Here is a 15,574-nt window from a genome sequence, read left to right on the forward strand (position 1 = left end):
ACCTCATTCTCTAAATAATAATAATAATCCTATGAGACCCTCCCACAATCATGTGCGTAGGACCCCAAAAGATCATTATTAAATTTGGCACAGATCTCTCATGGGTATGGGACTCGACTTTTCTAGAGATCTATATCAAATTTAATAGTGATCCTTTGAGATCCTACACACATGTAGATATGGTAGGGTCTCGTAAGATCATTAATTTAATAATAATAAGGTATACATTTTCCTAAGCGAGAGTACGGTAGGGGCGCTTGGTTGATTGCATTACAAGGGGTCCGTTCTGAATTTATTGGAGTCGTGCTCTCACCAGCCAACCGTCCCCAAACTTCAACATCTTTGTCTAACATTGAAAGCAAGGTGCCGCAACATTCAAAAACGAAAAAAGAAAAAAAAAAAAAAAAAAAAAAAAAAAAAAAAAAAAGTGCGGGCGGCGACGCTTTTCGTCCCTTCAATTCAACGCCGTGCATTCCTCCCCATTCAATATTTATACAAAAAACACAAACCCCAATTCTACTAAAAAGGTTCCAAGGTTGAAGGCCTAAACCGTATGCTCAAGGCAGCACAAGCCCAACCCAATTATCAGGAGAAGAAGAGTGTATGTATTATGGCAGAACCGGATCAGCACAGACCCCTTGCCCCGGCAACAGCTGGGCGCAGCAGCAGTGATGAAGAGGGTGCCGCCTCTCGATCGCAATCCCCTGCGAAACGCAAGCGTCGTGGCCTCTATTGTTGCGGCGCGTGCACCCTCATCCTTCTGATGCTTGTGGCGGTTGGGTTGGCCCTTGCATTCACAGTCTTCAAAGTGAAGGAACCCAAGATAAACATGGAATCCATTGCCATCACCAATCTCAACACCAACACCAACACCAACCTCCTGTTAACTGGACAGGTTGCCCTGAACATGACCGTGAGGGTCGGCATATCTGTAAAAAACCCAAACGCCGCATCGTTCAAGTTTCAGAACAGCACGACTTTGGTATCGTACAGGAACGTGACGATGGGTGAGGCCTTTCTCCCTGCGGGCAAGGCACCCGCAGGACGGACATTCAGGGCAAACGTGACCATGGTGGTGTTGGCGGATCGGCTCCTTGGCGATCAGAATCTGGTGCGCGATTTGCTTAGTGGTGTTTTGAAGGTGAGCAGTTACACTCTTGTGAAGGGAAGGGTCAATGTCTGGAACATCGTAAAGCGTCACGCCGATGTTGAGATGAGCTGCGACATTGACATCTCGATCTCAGACATGGCGGTTCGGGATCAGAACTGTAAGCACAGTGTGAAGCTCTGACCTGCCTCTGCACACCGTATATTTTTGGATATTAGGATATATTGTAACACTATGTCCCAAGTTTAAATCCCACTGAACAATCCAAAAATTTATACTTGGGATTATTTTTTTTTAAAAGTTAATTTCGGACTCTAGTTTTCAATCTTGGCTTATTTTTAAGTGATTGTAGCAGCTGAGGTAGCATTGTTTGATATGTAGACAGAAATATGTATTTGTAATTTTGGTTGGTTTAAAATTTTGAGGGACTGTAGCTGCTTAGCCATCTATATTTGATTTGTAATTTTGTAGATTTCAACACTTTTTACAACTTTTTTTTTTTTGTAATTGTTCATGAAACCAAATCATTTTTTTAGATGTGAAAAATGTTTTGATAGGGCTACAACTCTATTAGAATAAGTGAAGCCTCACCTCAAAACTCATTCAAAATTGTAGTTCTTGCATCGAAAAATTTCATGGTAAAAGGCTCGTCACTTGGTGTGATGGTAAAAGGCTCGGTTAACCAGCGCAAAAACACAAGTTCAAGTGTTGAGAGCGGCCACTTCGTACATAAGCCAAAGGTTAGGACCATTTCAAGCCCACCCTCCCTGGACTCTACTTAGGCATGACCCGCACCAGGTTACGGCCCTTTAGTTCTGGCATTGAAAAAATTTCAATCATTTTGACCTTAACAACTATCGTTATAGAAAAAATTAGATTTCAAGCTCTAAAAATAAAATACATTGTAATACATTATCTAGATTGCTCATTTCACCTTAAAAATAAATCTTCAGGGATATGCCGGATCTGTACCATTTTTTTAACATCAAATTTCATGGTCAGTGTTCGACATTGATTTTAGAGATATTATGGAGATTTTCAATGACCAAAATACTTTTTCGTAAAGCCTAGGCTTAAAAAAGTCCATCCCTTAATTATTCCTAGACACCCTGTAGTATAGGATCATGAGGCGCATACCATGTGACTTGGGAATGTGCCACTTAGAACAAGAGAAAAGAAATGGGGCACACGTTCACTCCCCTCTTCCATAAATATATTTAGGTAGGCAACGTTCTTAAAAGAATAAGGAAAAGGACTGGGGGCCGGGATTACCATTAATATGCAGTCCCCCCCTCAAAAAAAAAGGGTGACTAAAAAAAGTGGCAAGTTAGTAGGGATTTGGGCCTACCCAATAGTGAGAATAGATTTAGATATTTCATCATCATGGCACTCAATAATACTACTGTTAAGTCCCCATGCCATTCTCTACACTTAAAAAATAAGAGCAAGCTTTTGTATACTTCCCCTAATATATAGTAGTCTCATACTTCTCCTTATCTAGCTATCAAATCTGAATGAACGGCTAAGATGGATCCAATTACAATGTTACACCTTTACACTATTTAATTTTTAATTTTTTTATAAAATTTAAAAAAATATAAAAAAATATTCTCGATAAAATAAAAATATCAAAATACTCATGAAAGTTTCAGGGGTTTTGGTCATTTTATTTTATTGGAAATCCTTTTTTATATTGTTTTCAGGTGCACCCTATTGAGATGATGGTACGCACTAAATTTCATATTCATATAATTTGTAGAATAAAATACTTTGTGGCATCGAATCTATATCAAACCGTCAGTGGCTTATTTGATCTAAATTAGATGATTAGATGGCGGGAAGTATATAACTTCTATACAGTAGGGAAAGTATAGAAACTTTCTCAAAATATAAAGAGATGGTATAAGAATATACAATAGGGAAAGTATAGAAACTTTCTCAAAACATAAAGCAATGGTATAAGAATATACAACAGGGAAAGTATAGAAACTTTCTCAAAATATAAAGCGATGGTATAAGAACAAGAGAAGAAAATTGATGGCGATTATATTCATTGTTTTCTTTTTCAGTTTTTCTTCTGACCAATTGTATGTACTAGAAATTTTGCAAATGCGTGGGCCACTCTAGGTGCACCTGGAAAGAACAAAATGCCATTGAATGTTTATGTAGTATTTTATGTTGGGTTTAAGTGGCCTTTAAAGGCCTTATGAGTTATTGTAAAATGAAATAGTATAGTGGAACATGAACTCAGTGGGAGTGTGGTCCCTCGTGGACCATACTATGTAAACGATGTTTGTAGATACTGTGATGTACTTAACGATCTAGGCCAATCAGTTGGGAAAAACCTATATTACCTGGGCATAGAGAACAAACCAAGAAGGATTCTAATAGATCATCCCTTGATAAGGTTGGAGCATATGACTAGATGAGTGAGCCGAGGGACTGTGTGACCCTTGCGAGTGATGGTGGCCTACAGAGACGGGGCCAAAGCCTCATCCATGTATCATTACACGGTATGCATATTAATAGATCGTTTGGAAAAGCAAAGAAGCCACATTTAGGGTGAAGCGTATGCATGTATGAGAGAGATTACCCTTATCCACCATAAAGTTGTGGTCGTATCATGTCGAGGTGACATTGACTCGTCTCTAGGGGAGGACCTGTAATCCACAGACTGAGATTGCAACATATTGGCTCATCAGCTAGACTTTGGTGACCCACTAATGAACCGCTGCTTGGACTGTGCGTCATGAAAAATACTAGGTCTATATGATAAAGCAAGTGTGATCTATAGTCCACAGTTGAAAGTGGAGTGTCCCATGATTATTGATTCAATTCCTAAATCATATGGATCATTTTTCCATCAAATTAATTTAATTGTATTTGTTTTATGATATAAATTATTTTAGAATTATTATGTAAATTTTTACGAACCACTAGATATTTTATTTATAATTTTTGGATTTATAAAATTAAATATATTGATTTTACAATGGTTTAAATATTCAAATAATATTCTAATTTTTTTTATTAATTTTAAAAATATAAAAATATCATGGCAGCCCATTGTGCACATGGACCCAAAATATTTCTAGAAGGTGGGGCCCATGAGTGCCTCCCTTGAGTGGCACACCCCACCCTTATTCTCTTTCTTATTTTTTAGTGATATGCTATGTGGCCATATAGTTGGAATATATTGACTAAATATTGAGTTGGTATATCATTGAATGATTTTGTTGAAAAATTGAGTAAACTTATGCTATTTTATGGTATGCACAATATTTTGATTAGATTTAATTTATTTAATTTCTATTGATGGAAAAAAAATTTAGGAAAAGGGGATAATTGTTCTTGCGCCTTTCATAGTGTTGATGGCCCATCTATAGATTGGGTGGCTCAAATCTCTCACCCCATAAGTCACTCAAGATCAATGGTTCATATTCAATCTCACAAGAAGAAGCAAGCAAAGGAAAACCCTAAAAAATCTTAATCTAGTTCAAAGCTTATAAAAAGATATTGTCTCTTCTAAAAAATCTCTACATCTTATCTCTTGTAATTCCATATTTCTCTCTCATATCCCACAAGGGGCACGCCCCACTCATAATTTCTCTCTCTCATGAAAGCTAAGGGGGTATGCCCCACTCTCAAGAAAGTTTCTCTCTCTCATGAAATCTAAAGGCGGTACGCCCCACTCTCTCATCTTTGATCTCTTTCTCCCACATTAGGGTTTTAGGGTTAGCAAAAAGAGAATTCATGTCTCTCAAACTACGTTGCGAAGGGAATTCACCTAAAGTTTGAGTTTGTGTTCCAAGGGGTTGATACTCTATTGGTGTGGCTTGAAATAAATTTGTTTTCTCGATTGAGATTGAAGGTTGATACTTGATTCCACACCATCAGATGGTGGTGACTTGGTGTGGGGTGTAATAAGCCCGGTTGAAGTAATATTTGACACCCTCTTTTGTTTCTTGTCATATTTAATTATATTGTATTTATATTCTCAATCATTAGAATTGTGGATATTTTCTTTATTTAAAGAAAATTAGTTTAATGGCATCAAGGTTTTTAAGGTCTTGAATTTGATAGTTTTATTTTCTTTGAAGCAAGAATTATTGTAATAAGACTTGTAAGTGATCTTTATAAAAAGAAAAGAAAATTGGTGAAAAGAAGAAAATAAAAAAATGTATTCCCCTACAAGATCACATTAGTCTTTCTTTCATATAAAATATTTTTTTACGCGAACCTACTTGAGAAGTGTGGATGCTCAAATTTAGAAGTTAATCAAATATCTTAGAAAATAAAATTAAAATATGAGAAAATTACGTAAATATCCATTTTAGTTTCCGTTATTACTGAATACTTTTCGTTATATCTATTTTTTTAAACTTCCTAACAATTTTTTTAAAAAAAGATGAAACTACCCATTTTGGTTTTTAAAAACCAAAAATTTGAAATTTTCGGTTATTGAATAACCGAAAATTTTCTCTCTTGTGGGTGCTCTGTGTATTCTCTTTCTACCTCTATCTCCATTACACAAGGATTTTAAACTTCCCTTACTTTTTACTGCATCACAGATACGATCTCTACTCATTTTCAGTCATTCCTGCAATTGGTAGCAGCGATCCAGATTCTTATCTGTATTTGGTTGAAAGTATTCACCGATTACCCTCGCAGGTAACCAGATATTTCAGAAACTTTGAAAGTTCGACGCTCCTTTGCTCATCACGCTCAAATTTTATGCTCTCCTCTCTCTCTCATCCCATCAAAATTATGCAATTTTCTAATCTCCCCTACTCCCTCTCTCTTTCTCTCTCTGCTCAAACCCTAAAGGATATAAAAAAGTAAGGGCACTGTCATATATATATTCAATTTAGTAATTCTTGTAATTTTTCTACAAAACCCATTACCATCCCTCTAAAATTTGATTGGTGGCCAAAGAATCACTCAGCAAGAAAAACCACCACTACAAAGGAAAACTCGCCACTACAAAGGATGAATACAGAAATAAAGAAAAAGGAATCCTAGCAAAATCTTTCTGTTTCTCGAGAAGTCTCGAATTTGAAATCAATAACTTTTGTTTTCAAAAGAAATAGCTTAGAAATCATCAAAGCATAGAAAAACCTCTTCGAAAGGAGAAGAAAAAAAAGGGGTAAGAAGTGGAGAGAGAAACCTTCAATATATGAACATTTTTTAAGAGTACAACCAAAAGTCTCGTCTTTACGTTTACAATGTGGAGTTTTAGAGAGAGACAGGTGCAATCTTATTCTTTAGGAAGAGATAGGGGGTTGAGCGACAGGGATAAATCTTCCTCTCTTTAATCCAAGAGTCCAATAATGGTCTAGAGAGAGAGATGGAAGCTATGACATTGAATCTTCCATGTTCTCATTGTCTTCGGGCCTTGATCGAAATCCGCATGTAATGTAAAGAGAGAGTGATAGAGAGAGAATAGGCAGAGGACCCACAAGAGAGAGAGAGAGAGAGAGAGAAAATTCAGGTATTGAAGAACCGAAAATTTTAAACTTTCGGTTTTTAAAAAACCAAAATTGGCCTGATTTCGAATTTGAAATACCGCAATTTTTTTAAAAAAATTTGTTATGAAGTCCAAACAACGGACATATCAGTAATAACGAAAAGTATTTAGTATTTTTGTAATAGCAGAAACTAAAACATATATTTACGTTATTTTTCCTTAAAATATATTATACAATTATGCCATCCAGTTTATTCCTTCTAATCTAGAGCATTGAGAGGGTGCTTATGCACCATTTCGGGGTTCACACAATATAGATACTATACTTCCTAAGATAAATAAGGAAATATATTCAGTCTAACAAATTTCAATTTATTTTTACTCATCTCTAAATATTACTCAAGAATTAAGTTATCTAGAGCTTAGAAAATGTCGCAAATCAATTCCTCCACATCAGTGCCATCCATTTGAGGAACAATTAAATCTAAGGTTCTGAGGAGTATTTTCCTTTTGAAAAACGTTTATGTAAGGTTGATACCGTAAATTGAGAATTAAAGTGCAAATAAAAAATCCATCTGAAAAGACATTGGAAAACTATCTAATTGATCATCTTAACATGGAGATGGATGGATATGGAAAAAAAAAAATTTCAAGTTCCAAAAATAATACATCTTGTAACACATTATCTGGATCGTCTATTTTTAAGATTTTCATGTGTTTATAGATTGTTTAACAAAGTTTAGAGGTGTACCTTGTTAGCTAAAAGTGACAAAGCACGAGACCAACCAGAGATCAAGGAAGGGGTGTCGTGAGGCTGGTGATCGTAGAGCCCGGATTTTTATCTATCCCTTCGTCTTTTAGAGAGATGTACATATTTTCATTGTCGTAGACATCCTCTCTCTGGCTTCCCATTTTTATAGGGAAAGAAGGGGTACCGTTGTATTTCTCCAACGGGTCTCTGAGAAACGAAAAGATTCCTTGATCTCCAACGGGTTTCTGAAGGGTTACGTTCATATAGATATGACCATTGGACAAGGGGTTACGATCATATGGACGTTAGACCATATAACCGTTGAATATATTGAATTTCCCACAAATGTAGGCTAAGACATGTAAGGCGTCTTAGTCATACATATCAACATCTCCCACTTGGCTATGACGGCCGAGCATAATAAATCACATGCATACTCCCACTATTGAGTATAACCTTTAAGAAAATATATTGTCATGAGGTATACTCCTACTTTTGAGTATGACTTTTAAAAAAATATCTAGTCATCAAATTTTATTTATTTATTTAGTTTTTTTTTTTTCACGCTTTTGTGGATATGCCTCTCATAATAAACAACTATCATGAAGACTTTCACACTAATGTGGATTTGTCGCTCATGAAAACTGTCTGACTTAAACATTTTAAGTCTCATTAAGCTAGTCTATCATAAGGATTTTCACACTAATGCAGATTTCTCACTCATAAAACTGTCGGACTTATGTCTGACTTAAATATTTTTAAGTCCCATTAACTAGTCTATCAGGAGGATTTTCACGCTAATGCGGATTTCTCACTCATGAAAACTGTTTGACTTAAATATTTTTAAGTCCCATTAAGCTAGTGTGCTTAGACAGTAGTTCAACACTTAGACCCTTTGTTAATGGATCAACGATCATATCTGATGAGGGCAAATAACTAACAGTTACTTCACCTTTCTCAACTACATCATGAATGTAGTGATATTGGATATCTATATGTCTTCTTTTGGAGTTATTTGCTCCACTTCGAATTAATTTAATTGCGGCTTGATTATCACAAAATATCTGGATCGGTTCGTTAATTATTTGTAGCTTCAAGTTATCTATGAAGCGCTTTATCCAGACGGCAAAAGTACAAGCAGTGCTACATACAATGTATTCTGCTTCCTGTGTGTACCTAACTACACACCTTTGTTTCTTACTAGACCAAGAAACAACAGCCTCTCCAAAGAGAAAAATATGTCTTGAGGTGGACTTATTATTGTCCTTATCCCCAGCAAAATCTGCATCTGAATATCCTATAACTTCAAGCTTCTCTGCTTGAAAGCACAATTTTAGATACTTTGTTCCCTTAATATCCCTTAAAATTCTTTTTACTGCTTTTCAATGAGCTATATTTGGATTACTTTGATATTTACAAACAAGTCCTATGGCATAACTCAAATCTAGCCTTGTACATCTTACTGCATATATCAGGCTACCAATAGCTTATGCATAGGAAACATTAGGCTTTTTTTGTCCTTCTATTAGACAATCCTTCCTAGACATATTTACTCCCTTTTCAACAGGAGTAGACAATGACTTACAATTTTACATTTTAAATCTTTTGAGAACATAGTCAAGGTATCTCTCTTGGCTCAAGCACAACATGCACAACATTTTTTATTTTTTATCTCTAATTATTTTTATGCTTAAGACAAAAGATGCTTCTCCCATATCCTTCATCTCAAACCGAGAAGAAAGTCATGGCTTAGTCTTATCAATCATTTCTAAGTCATGTCTAGCTATTAGGATACCATCTACATATAATGAGAGTATTGTGAATTTACTCTCACTCTTCAAGACATATACACAATGGTCAAATCTATTTCTCACTCTTCAAGACATACACACAACGGTCCAATCTATTTACTTCATAATTATTCGACGTCATAATATACAATGATTGCCAAAATTATTTTAATGGATATGAACGTTGTCACTGGGGAGTGAGTATCGACATAGTCGACTCCCTTTCTTTGGGTAAAACCCTTTGCTACTAACATAGCTTTAAATTTATCAAGCAATCCATCAGATTTTAACTTTCTTTTAAGTACCTATTTAGAACCTATAGGTTTCTTATCTAATGGTAAATCACATAAATCCCAAACTTTATTTTTCTCAATAGAATCCAATTCTTCTTTCATAGCATTAAGCCATTTATGAGATTCTTGTGACTTCAACCAAGGGGCAAAGGAGAGTCGATATGAACAAAAGGGTCATGGATTTCATCTAGATAAAAAATGTTATCTATCTCCTCACTCAAATAGACATAGAAATCATCAAGGTATGATGGATGACCTCTAGACCTATTTTAACCACTTAACATTGGGTGTGTGTGTATTTCAACATCATCATGTTGATCAAGGCTATCTATATCCAGTGTAGGTAGTGGTTCTATCCATATCCAGTGTAGGTAGTGGTTCTATGTCATTTAGGATATTAAGTGGATTATCATTATCCACTACATGTATGTTTTCTTCAATAAAATCTTCTAAGAACTTAGCGTCTCTGTTTTCAATTAGTCCCGTATCTTTATGATAAAATCGATATCCCTTTTATCCTTCAGGGTATCCTATAAAATTACACACTAGAGTTTTGTTTTCTAATTTATTTTTGTACTGATATGGAATCAGGACATGTGTAATCGACTCCCACTTCTTTAAGTTAGATAAATCAGGTTTTCTACCAGTCCACAGTTCATAAGAGATATAATCTATTGCCTTAATTGGAACCCTATTAAGAATATACATGGATGTGCTTATTGCTTCTCCCCAAAAGGTCTTGGGTAGATTAGCAGGAGCCATCATGGATCCAGTCATTTCTAAGAGGGTTCTGTTATGCCTTTCAGCTATTCCATTTTGTCATTTCTAAGAGGGTTCTGTTACGCCTTTCAGCTATTCTATTTTGTTGTAGCGTATAAGGCATAGTAGTGTGTCTTTTAATACCATGTTTTTGGTAATAAGTAATGAAAGCTTTAGATACACCTCCCCTGTCAGTTCTAAGAACTTTGATGTTCCGACCTAATTGATTTTCTACTTCCCTTTTATATATTTTAAGTTTTTCTAAAGCTTCTGATTTATGGTGAATTAAATAAACGTATCCAAATCTAAAAAAATCGTCAATAAAAGTGATGAAGTATGACATTCTTCCATGAGCTTTAACATTGAGGGGCCCACAAATGTCTGAGTGGACCACATTCAATAACTCATTAGCTCTCTCCCCTTTATTGACTGATTGCCTAGTCATTTTTCTTGATAAGTAGTGCTGACAGGTTGGAAATTCTAGATTATTTAGATTTAGAATAAGACATTTATTTATTAACCTACTCATTTTGTCTTTTCTTATGTGACCAAGCCTAAGATACCAAGCACATGCATCAGCTTTCTAATTTACATGAAGTAGGAACAAGTTGTCGTCATCAAAGCATACACTATCAATATAACCAGAATAAGATGAAATATTATTGTTAGCTTTCTGATTTACATGAAGTAGGAACAAGTTGTGGTCATCAACTAAGTGTCCCAAAGCATAAATTTGTCCACGCTTTTCGATTGATACTTTCAATGATCAAAAACAGACTTCAAAGCCATTTCTAATGAGCAAGGGGACAGATACAATATTTCGACTCATAGAAGGGGCAAAATATACATCAGCTAATACAATGTCGATTGTCCCTACATACAAGCTACAAGTTCCTACACCCAATACATTAGAATAGGTGTTGTTCCCCATGTAGATGTGTTTCTCTCCGGCTTTTATCTCTTGAAAGTCCTCGAAGAGGCCTTTTGAACTTGTGATATGTCGATTAGCGCCTGAGTCCACCCACCATCCTTTGATGTTGTGTTGTGCCATTAGGCACTCAGAAACCATACAAACAACTTCATGTCTCTTACTTCCCTTCCCGTTATTCTTTGGATTTTACGAGTTTCTATTTTATGAGCAGCGGTTCTTGAAGTGTCTTGGCTGACCATATAAAAAGCATTTTGGCGGTCCTTATTTAGATTATTGGTTGTAGGGCTTAGATCCTTTGTTTTTTAACCTATTGTTCCTCTTATTAAACTTTTTTTGAAATTTCCGTTTATATTGCTTAGGTTGGCTAAATTTAGGAGGTCCTTGAGCAAGCATGAGTTCACTCTTTTTATCTTTATTCATATGCTCTTGCTCTAAAGCTAGTTGCATAGGTAGGTCCCATACTGTAAGAGATTTTGTATTTAATCTAAGTACAATTGTTATCATCCTCCATGAAAGTGGAAGACTATTTAAAATAGTGGAAACTTGCATGCGCTCGGAGGCTTCATTCCCAGTAATGACTAAGTCCTTAGCCATAACGAGTATCTTGTTAATATGTTCCACTACATTATTACCCTCCTTCATCTTAAATGAATTATATTGCTCTAATAGCAATTGGAGGTATGTTTCAGATGTTGAGTCATATTTAGTTTTTATTGCCTCTAGCATTTTCTTACAAAAACCTTAATAAGGCTATCTTGCATAAAAGGTAACATAGATGTTTTTGCTATGAGGTCATCTTCTAAAATTTTTTCTAACTTTTTCTTTTCTTCTTCAGTCAGTTTATCAGCAACTATTGGTGGATCATCTTTTAGTACATATATGATTCTATCTTGGATGATGAGATATTTCAATTTTTCTACTTTAGAGTGTTTAGCCATTATAATTCTACTGCCCATTTACGAAGATTTTGTATGAGCAAACTTAATTCTTTCAAAGTTCTAAAGAAGCTAAACAAGGCACCAAAAATAATATGTGGTCAATACTTCAACAGAGAGAGCTACAAGTATTTCATCAATAATGTCAGCTATTAATTGATGCCTTAAAAAAATTTATGAAATAGGCAATCTCCAAAATCAATAAGTAAGCACTATAATTATCAAAGATAATATATAATTCGCCTTTATTTTATTTATTTAGGGCTGATGAGCAATATCAAGGTGTATGAGCCCTTACAATAAAAGAACAAATATCAAGTATTCAATTTCTATATCACACTAAGGCAGTAAATGTATTAATTGTATTCAAATATCAGCAATAAAAAAATATAAAAATAAATTATGGAGCAATAAATAAGTTTATATATAATAAAACGCCTAATCATAGTAATAATTGATAAGTATCGTGCTGGTAAGATGTGGAGGCCTCTTTACAAGAGGCTAAGGCCTCAATTCCTGGCCCTTTCACATTGTTGTTACTTGAAACTTGAAAGAATGTGTGCGTCTTTACGGCAAAAAACGTCTTTGCTGTGTACGTCTTTCATATTTCAAAAGCAAAAAACGCCACTCTTTACAGCGAAAGATGCCTTTGCTGTGCGTACGTCTTTCAAATTTCAAAAGCAAAAAACGCCACTCTTTACAGCGAAAGAGGCCTTCTCTGTGTGTATGTCTTTCAAATTTCAAAAGTAAAAAACGCCACCCTTTACAGCGAAAGACGCCCCACTTTTATAGGATTTTTATAGAAAAAGAAGGGGTGCGATTGTATTTTTCCAACAAGTCTATAAAAAACGAAAGGGTTCCTGATCTTCAACAGGTTTATGAAGCCTTACGTTAAGATGGATATAATTGTTGGACAAAGAATTACGATTATATGAATATTGGACCATATGACCGTTGAATATATTGAATTTTTTACAAATGTAGGCTAAGACACGTAAAGCCTCATATCCATATATGTCAACATACCTTTCTTTGAGTGTATAAGGTTGCAAGCTTATGTAAACCTCACCCTTTTATGTTTTCTCTTTGAAGTTTCCACTATGTTATTCAAAAATGTTATCGCAAATAAAAAGATCTCCCTAACCATGTGTTTTGGGGACTAGGTAGGGGAACATGTGTCCACATTGGTCTTTCGCACCAAAGAGTAATTAGAATCATTTATTTAAGAACCACAAAGCCAATTTGGAATTGCCTGAGTTGTGCACAAGATTGGGATCCAAAAAATTGCGGTCCGAAGAACCATGGATTGCCTGACTCTTCTAGTTAATTTTCTTCGTATGAAAATAACATAAAAATAAAAATTTTATCAAACTGCTGTCTAGGGAATCATTTATTTAAGAACCACTGAGCCAACTCGGAATTACCTAAGTTATGCACGGGATTGGGATCTAAGAAATTGCGGTCCGGGGAACCCTGGATTGCCTGACTCTCTAGTTCTTTTTCTTCGTTTGAAAAACTAACATAAAAATAAAAAATTTATCAAATGTAATCTAATCTAACTTAGGAATAGCCCCAGTTGTACCTCACGAATCAGGATCAGAACCCGAACCCGGACCTAGGGTGGCAATGGGCCGGGTATGGGTTGGGTCTGGCTGGATCAGAACCCTAAATATCATTTATGGACCCATACCCAACGGGTCCAAAGAGTTCCAGACCCGTACGCGTGATATGGATTAGAACCCATGACCCAAACCCGTACCGTGGACAAAAATGCCTACATCCCCTTTTAATGCAGAATTCTGTAAAAATCCCTCAAATTTCGTTAATGCAGCTTCGTCCATGAGGAGAAAGTTCTTAAAAAAGACCACATTAAAATGCCAAAAAAAAAGGTACCAAAATCAAATAAAAAGTTGTTTTTGTTGATCTTCCACCAAGCTTCAATATGCAAAAAAATAAAGCATGAAAATCAAATAAAACCTTGCTATTTTTGCTGATCTTCCACCGAGCATCAAGATACACAAAATAGACAAAATCAAATAAAAACTTGCCATTTTTGCTTGGTTTTTTACCGAGCACCAATATGCAAAAAACAAAAACACGAAAATCAAATAAAAACTCACCATTTTTGCTCTTCTTCTACCGAGCGTCAAGATGTAAAGAAAGACTGCACAAAAATCAAATAAAAATTTGTCATATTTGCTAGTTTTTCGCTAAGCATCAAGATGCAAAAAAACGAATGTATGGGAAAAAAAAAAAAATTACGCTGATCAAAGATCCAGCTTAGAAGAGAAGTAGAGTTTCGCATGCCGTAGGATAAGATAAATAAGGAGAGAGAGAGTTTAGCTATCGCAATCGCAAGGGAAGAGAGAGAGAGCGAAAAGATAGAGTTGGGCTTTTGTAGGGGAAGAGAGAGAGTTGGGGTTTTGCGTGGGAAGATTGAGAGAAAAAATACAAATAGGGCTTTTGCAGGGGAGAGAAATAGAGTTTGGAAGAGAGAGTGTGTGTAAAATAGGGTTTGAGAGAGAGAAAAAAAAATTAAAATTAATATATACATATATTCCGGTCAGGTCCACTGAAACCCATACCCGACCCGCGTCTATTTCGGATACTACGTATGGACCCATACCCTACCTGCTAGGTTTAAATCCTGGACCCTGACCCGGACCATGGCGGGTTTACCTGGCAGGTCCCGAGTTGGGTCCAAGTCCATTTCCACCCCTAAGCGGACACCTAGAGAGTCGGGGGACGGTTCTAATTTTTAAAACTGGCTAAGAAAGAACCTAACCTTCCAAGTCTAGGCCAATAAACTAAAGTGCAAGCTTTATTTGCTTCCCTTACAGTATAAAACTCCCATTATCCAACCATCCATTTTGAATTGAGGGCTAAGATTGTCCCAATCACATTGTTACGTCTCTACACTATTTTATTTTAAATATTTTTTTATAAACTATTTTGACACCAAATTTTATCCGTTCAATCCTCTATTAAAATCGTACCAGTAAAAAATATTAAAAAAATATTTTCAGTAAAATAAAATAACCAAAATACCCCTAAAAATTTTAAGGGGTATTTTGGTCATTATATTTTATCAAAAAATATTTTTAATATTTTTTATAGGTGCGCCCCAATGAGAAGACGGAGTATACCAAATTTTATATTCATACAATTTGTATAAAAATAAATAAATAAATAATTTAAGACGGCGGATCTAAGATCAAACGGCGAGTGGCTCTCTTAATCAAAATTGGACGGTTGGATGGTAGGGGAAGCATAGATCTTCTATGCTGTAAAAAAAATATAGAAACCTTTCCCTAAACTAAATGCATGTGTAGTCATTTATGTTATAGAAAGTGTATGCTATAGAAAGTGTATGTGGGAAGTGTGGTGTAGTATTTTCTATAGCAAGTATGGGTATAAAATATTGTATATGTAGTAATTGCAAGTGATGTGTAGGTATCCATGATGTTTTTTTTTTTTTTTTGGATAATTCAGTGGGGAAGCCCTTATCCGTTTTTTTCAAATAGATTAGGAATTAGTTTT

At 35.3% G+C, this 15,574-nt stretch overlaps 1 protein-coding gene and 1 long non-coding RNA gene across 2 annotated transcripts; one reads left to right on the forward strand and one right to left on the reverse strand.

Moving 5' to 3' along the window:
- The first annotated feature begins 245 nt into the window (after positions 1–245).
- On the forward strand, positions 246–1,576 carry LOC18446217 (uncharacterized). Its single transcript, XM_006856339.4, has one exon. The coding sequence runs from the start codon at positions 554–556 to the stop codon at positions 1,289–1,291; it is 738 nt and encodes a 245-aa protein (XP_006856401.4). The 5' UTR covers positions 246–553; the 3' UTR covers positions 1,292–1,576.
- Positions 1,577–6,266: 4,690 nt separating this feature from the next.
- LOC148780038 (uncharacterized) lies at positions 6,267–14,551 on the reverse strand. Its single transcript, XR_016041877.1, has 3 exons — positions 14,297–14,551; positions 14,155–14,198; positions 6,267–6,502 (listed from the first exon to the last, which is right to left on the reverse strand). It is a non-coding gene; the product is annotated as an uncharacterized LOC148780038 (long non-coding RNA).
- Positions 14,552–15,574: the final 1,023 nt, after the last annotated feature.

Source organism: Amborella trichopoda, chromosome 10, assembly GCF_054954075.1.
Source record: "Amborella trichopoda isolate Santa Cruz 75 chromosome 10, AtrichopodaSantaCruz75HAP2 v2.0, whole genome shotgun sequence".
NCBI classification, from domain to species: domain Eukaryota; kingdom Viridiplantae; phylum Streptophyta; class Magnoliopsida; order Amborellales; family Amborellaceae; genus Amborella; species Amborella trichopoda.

Excerpts from the sequence above, each read along its gene's own strand:
- LOC18446217 (XM_006856339.4), top strand. The coding sequence starts at position 554 with ATGCTCAAGGCAGCACAAGCCCAACCCAATTATCAGGAGAAGAAGAGT.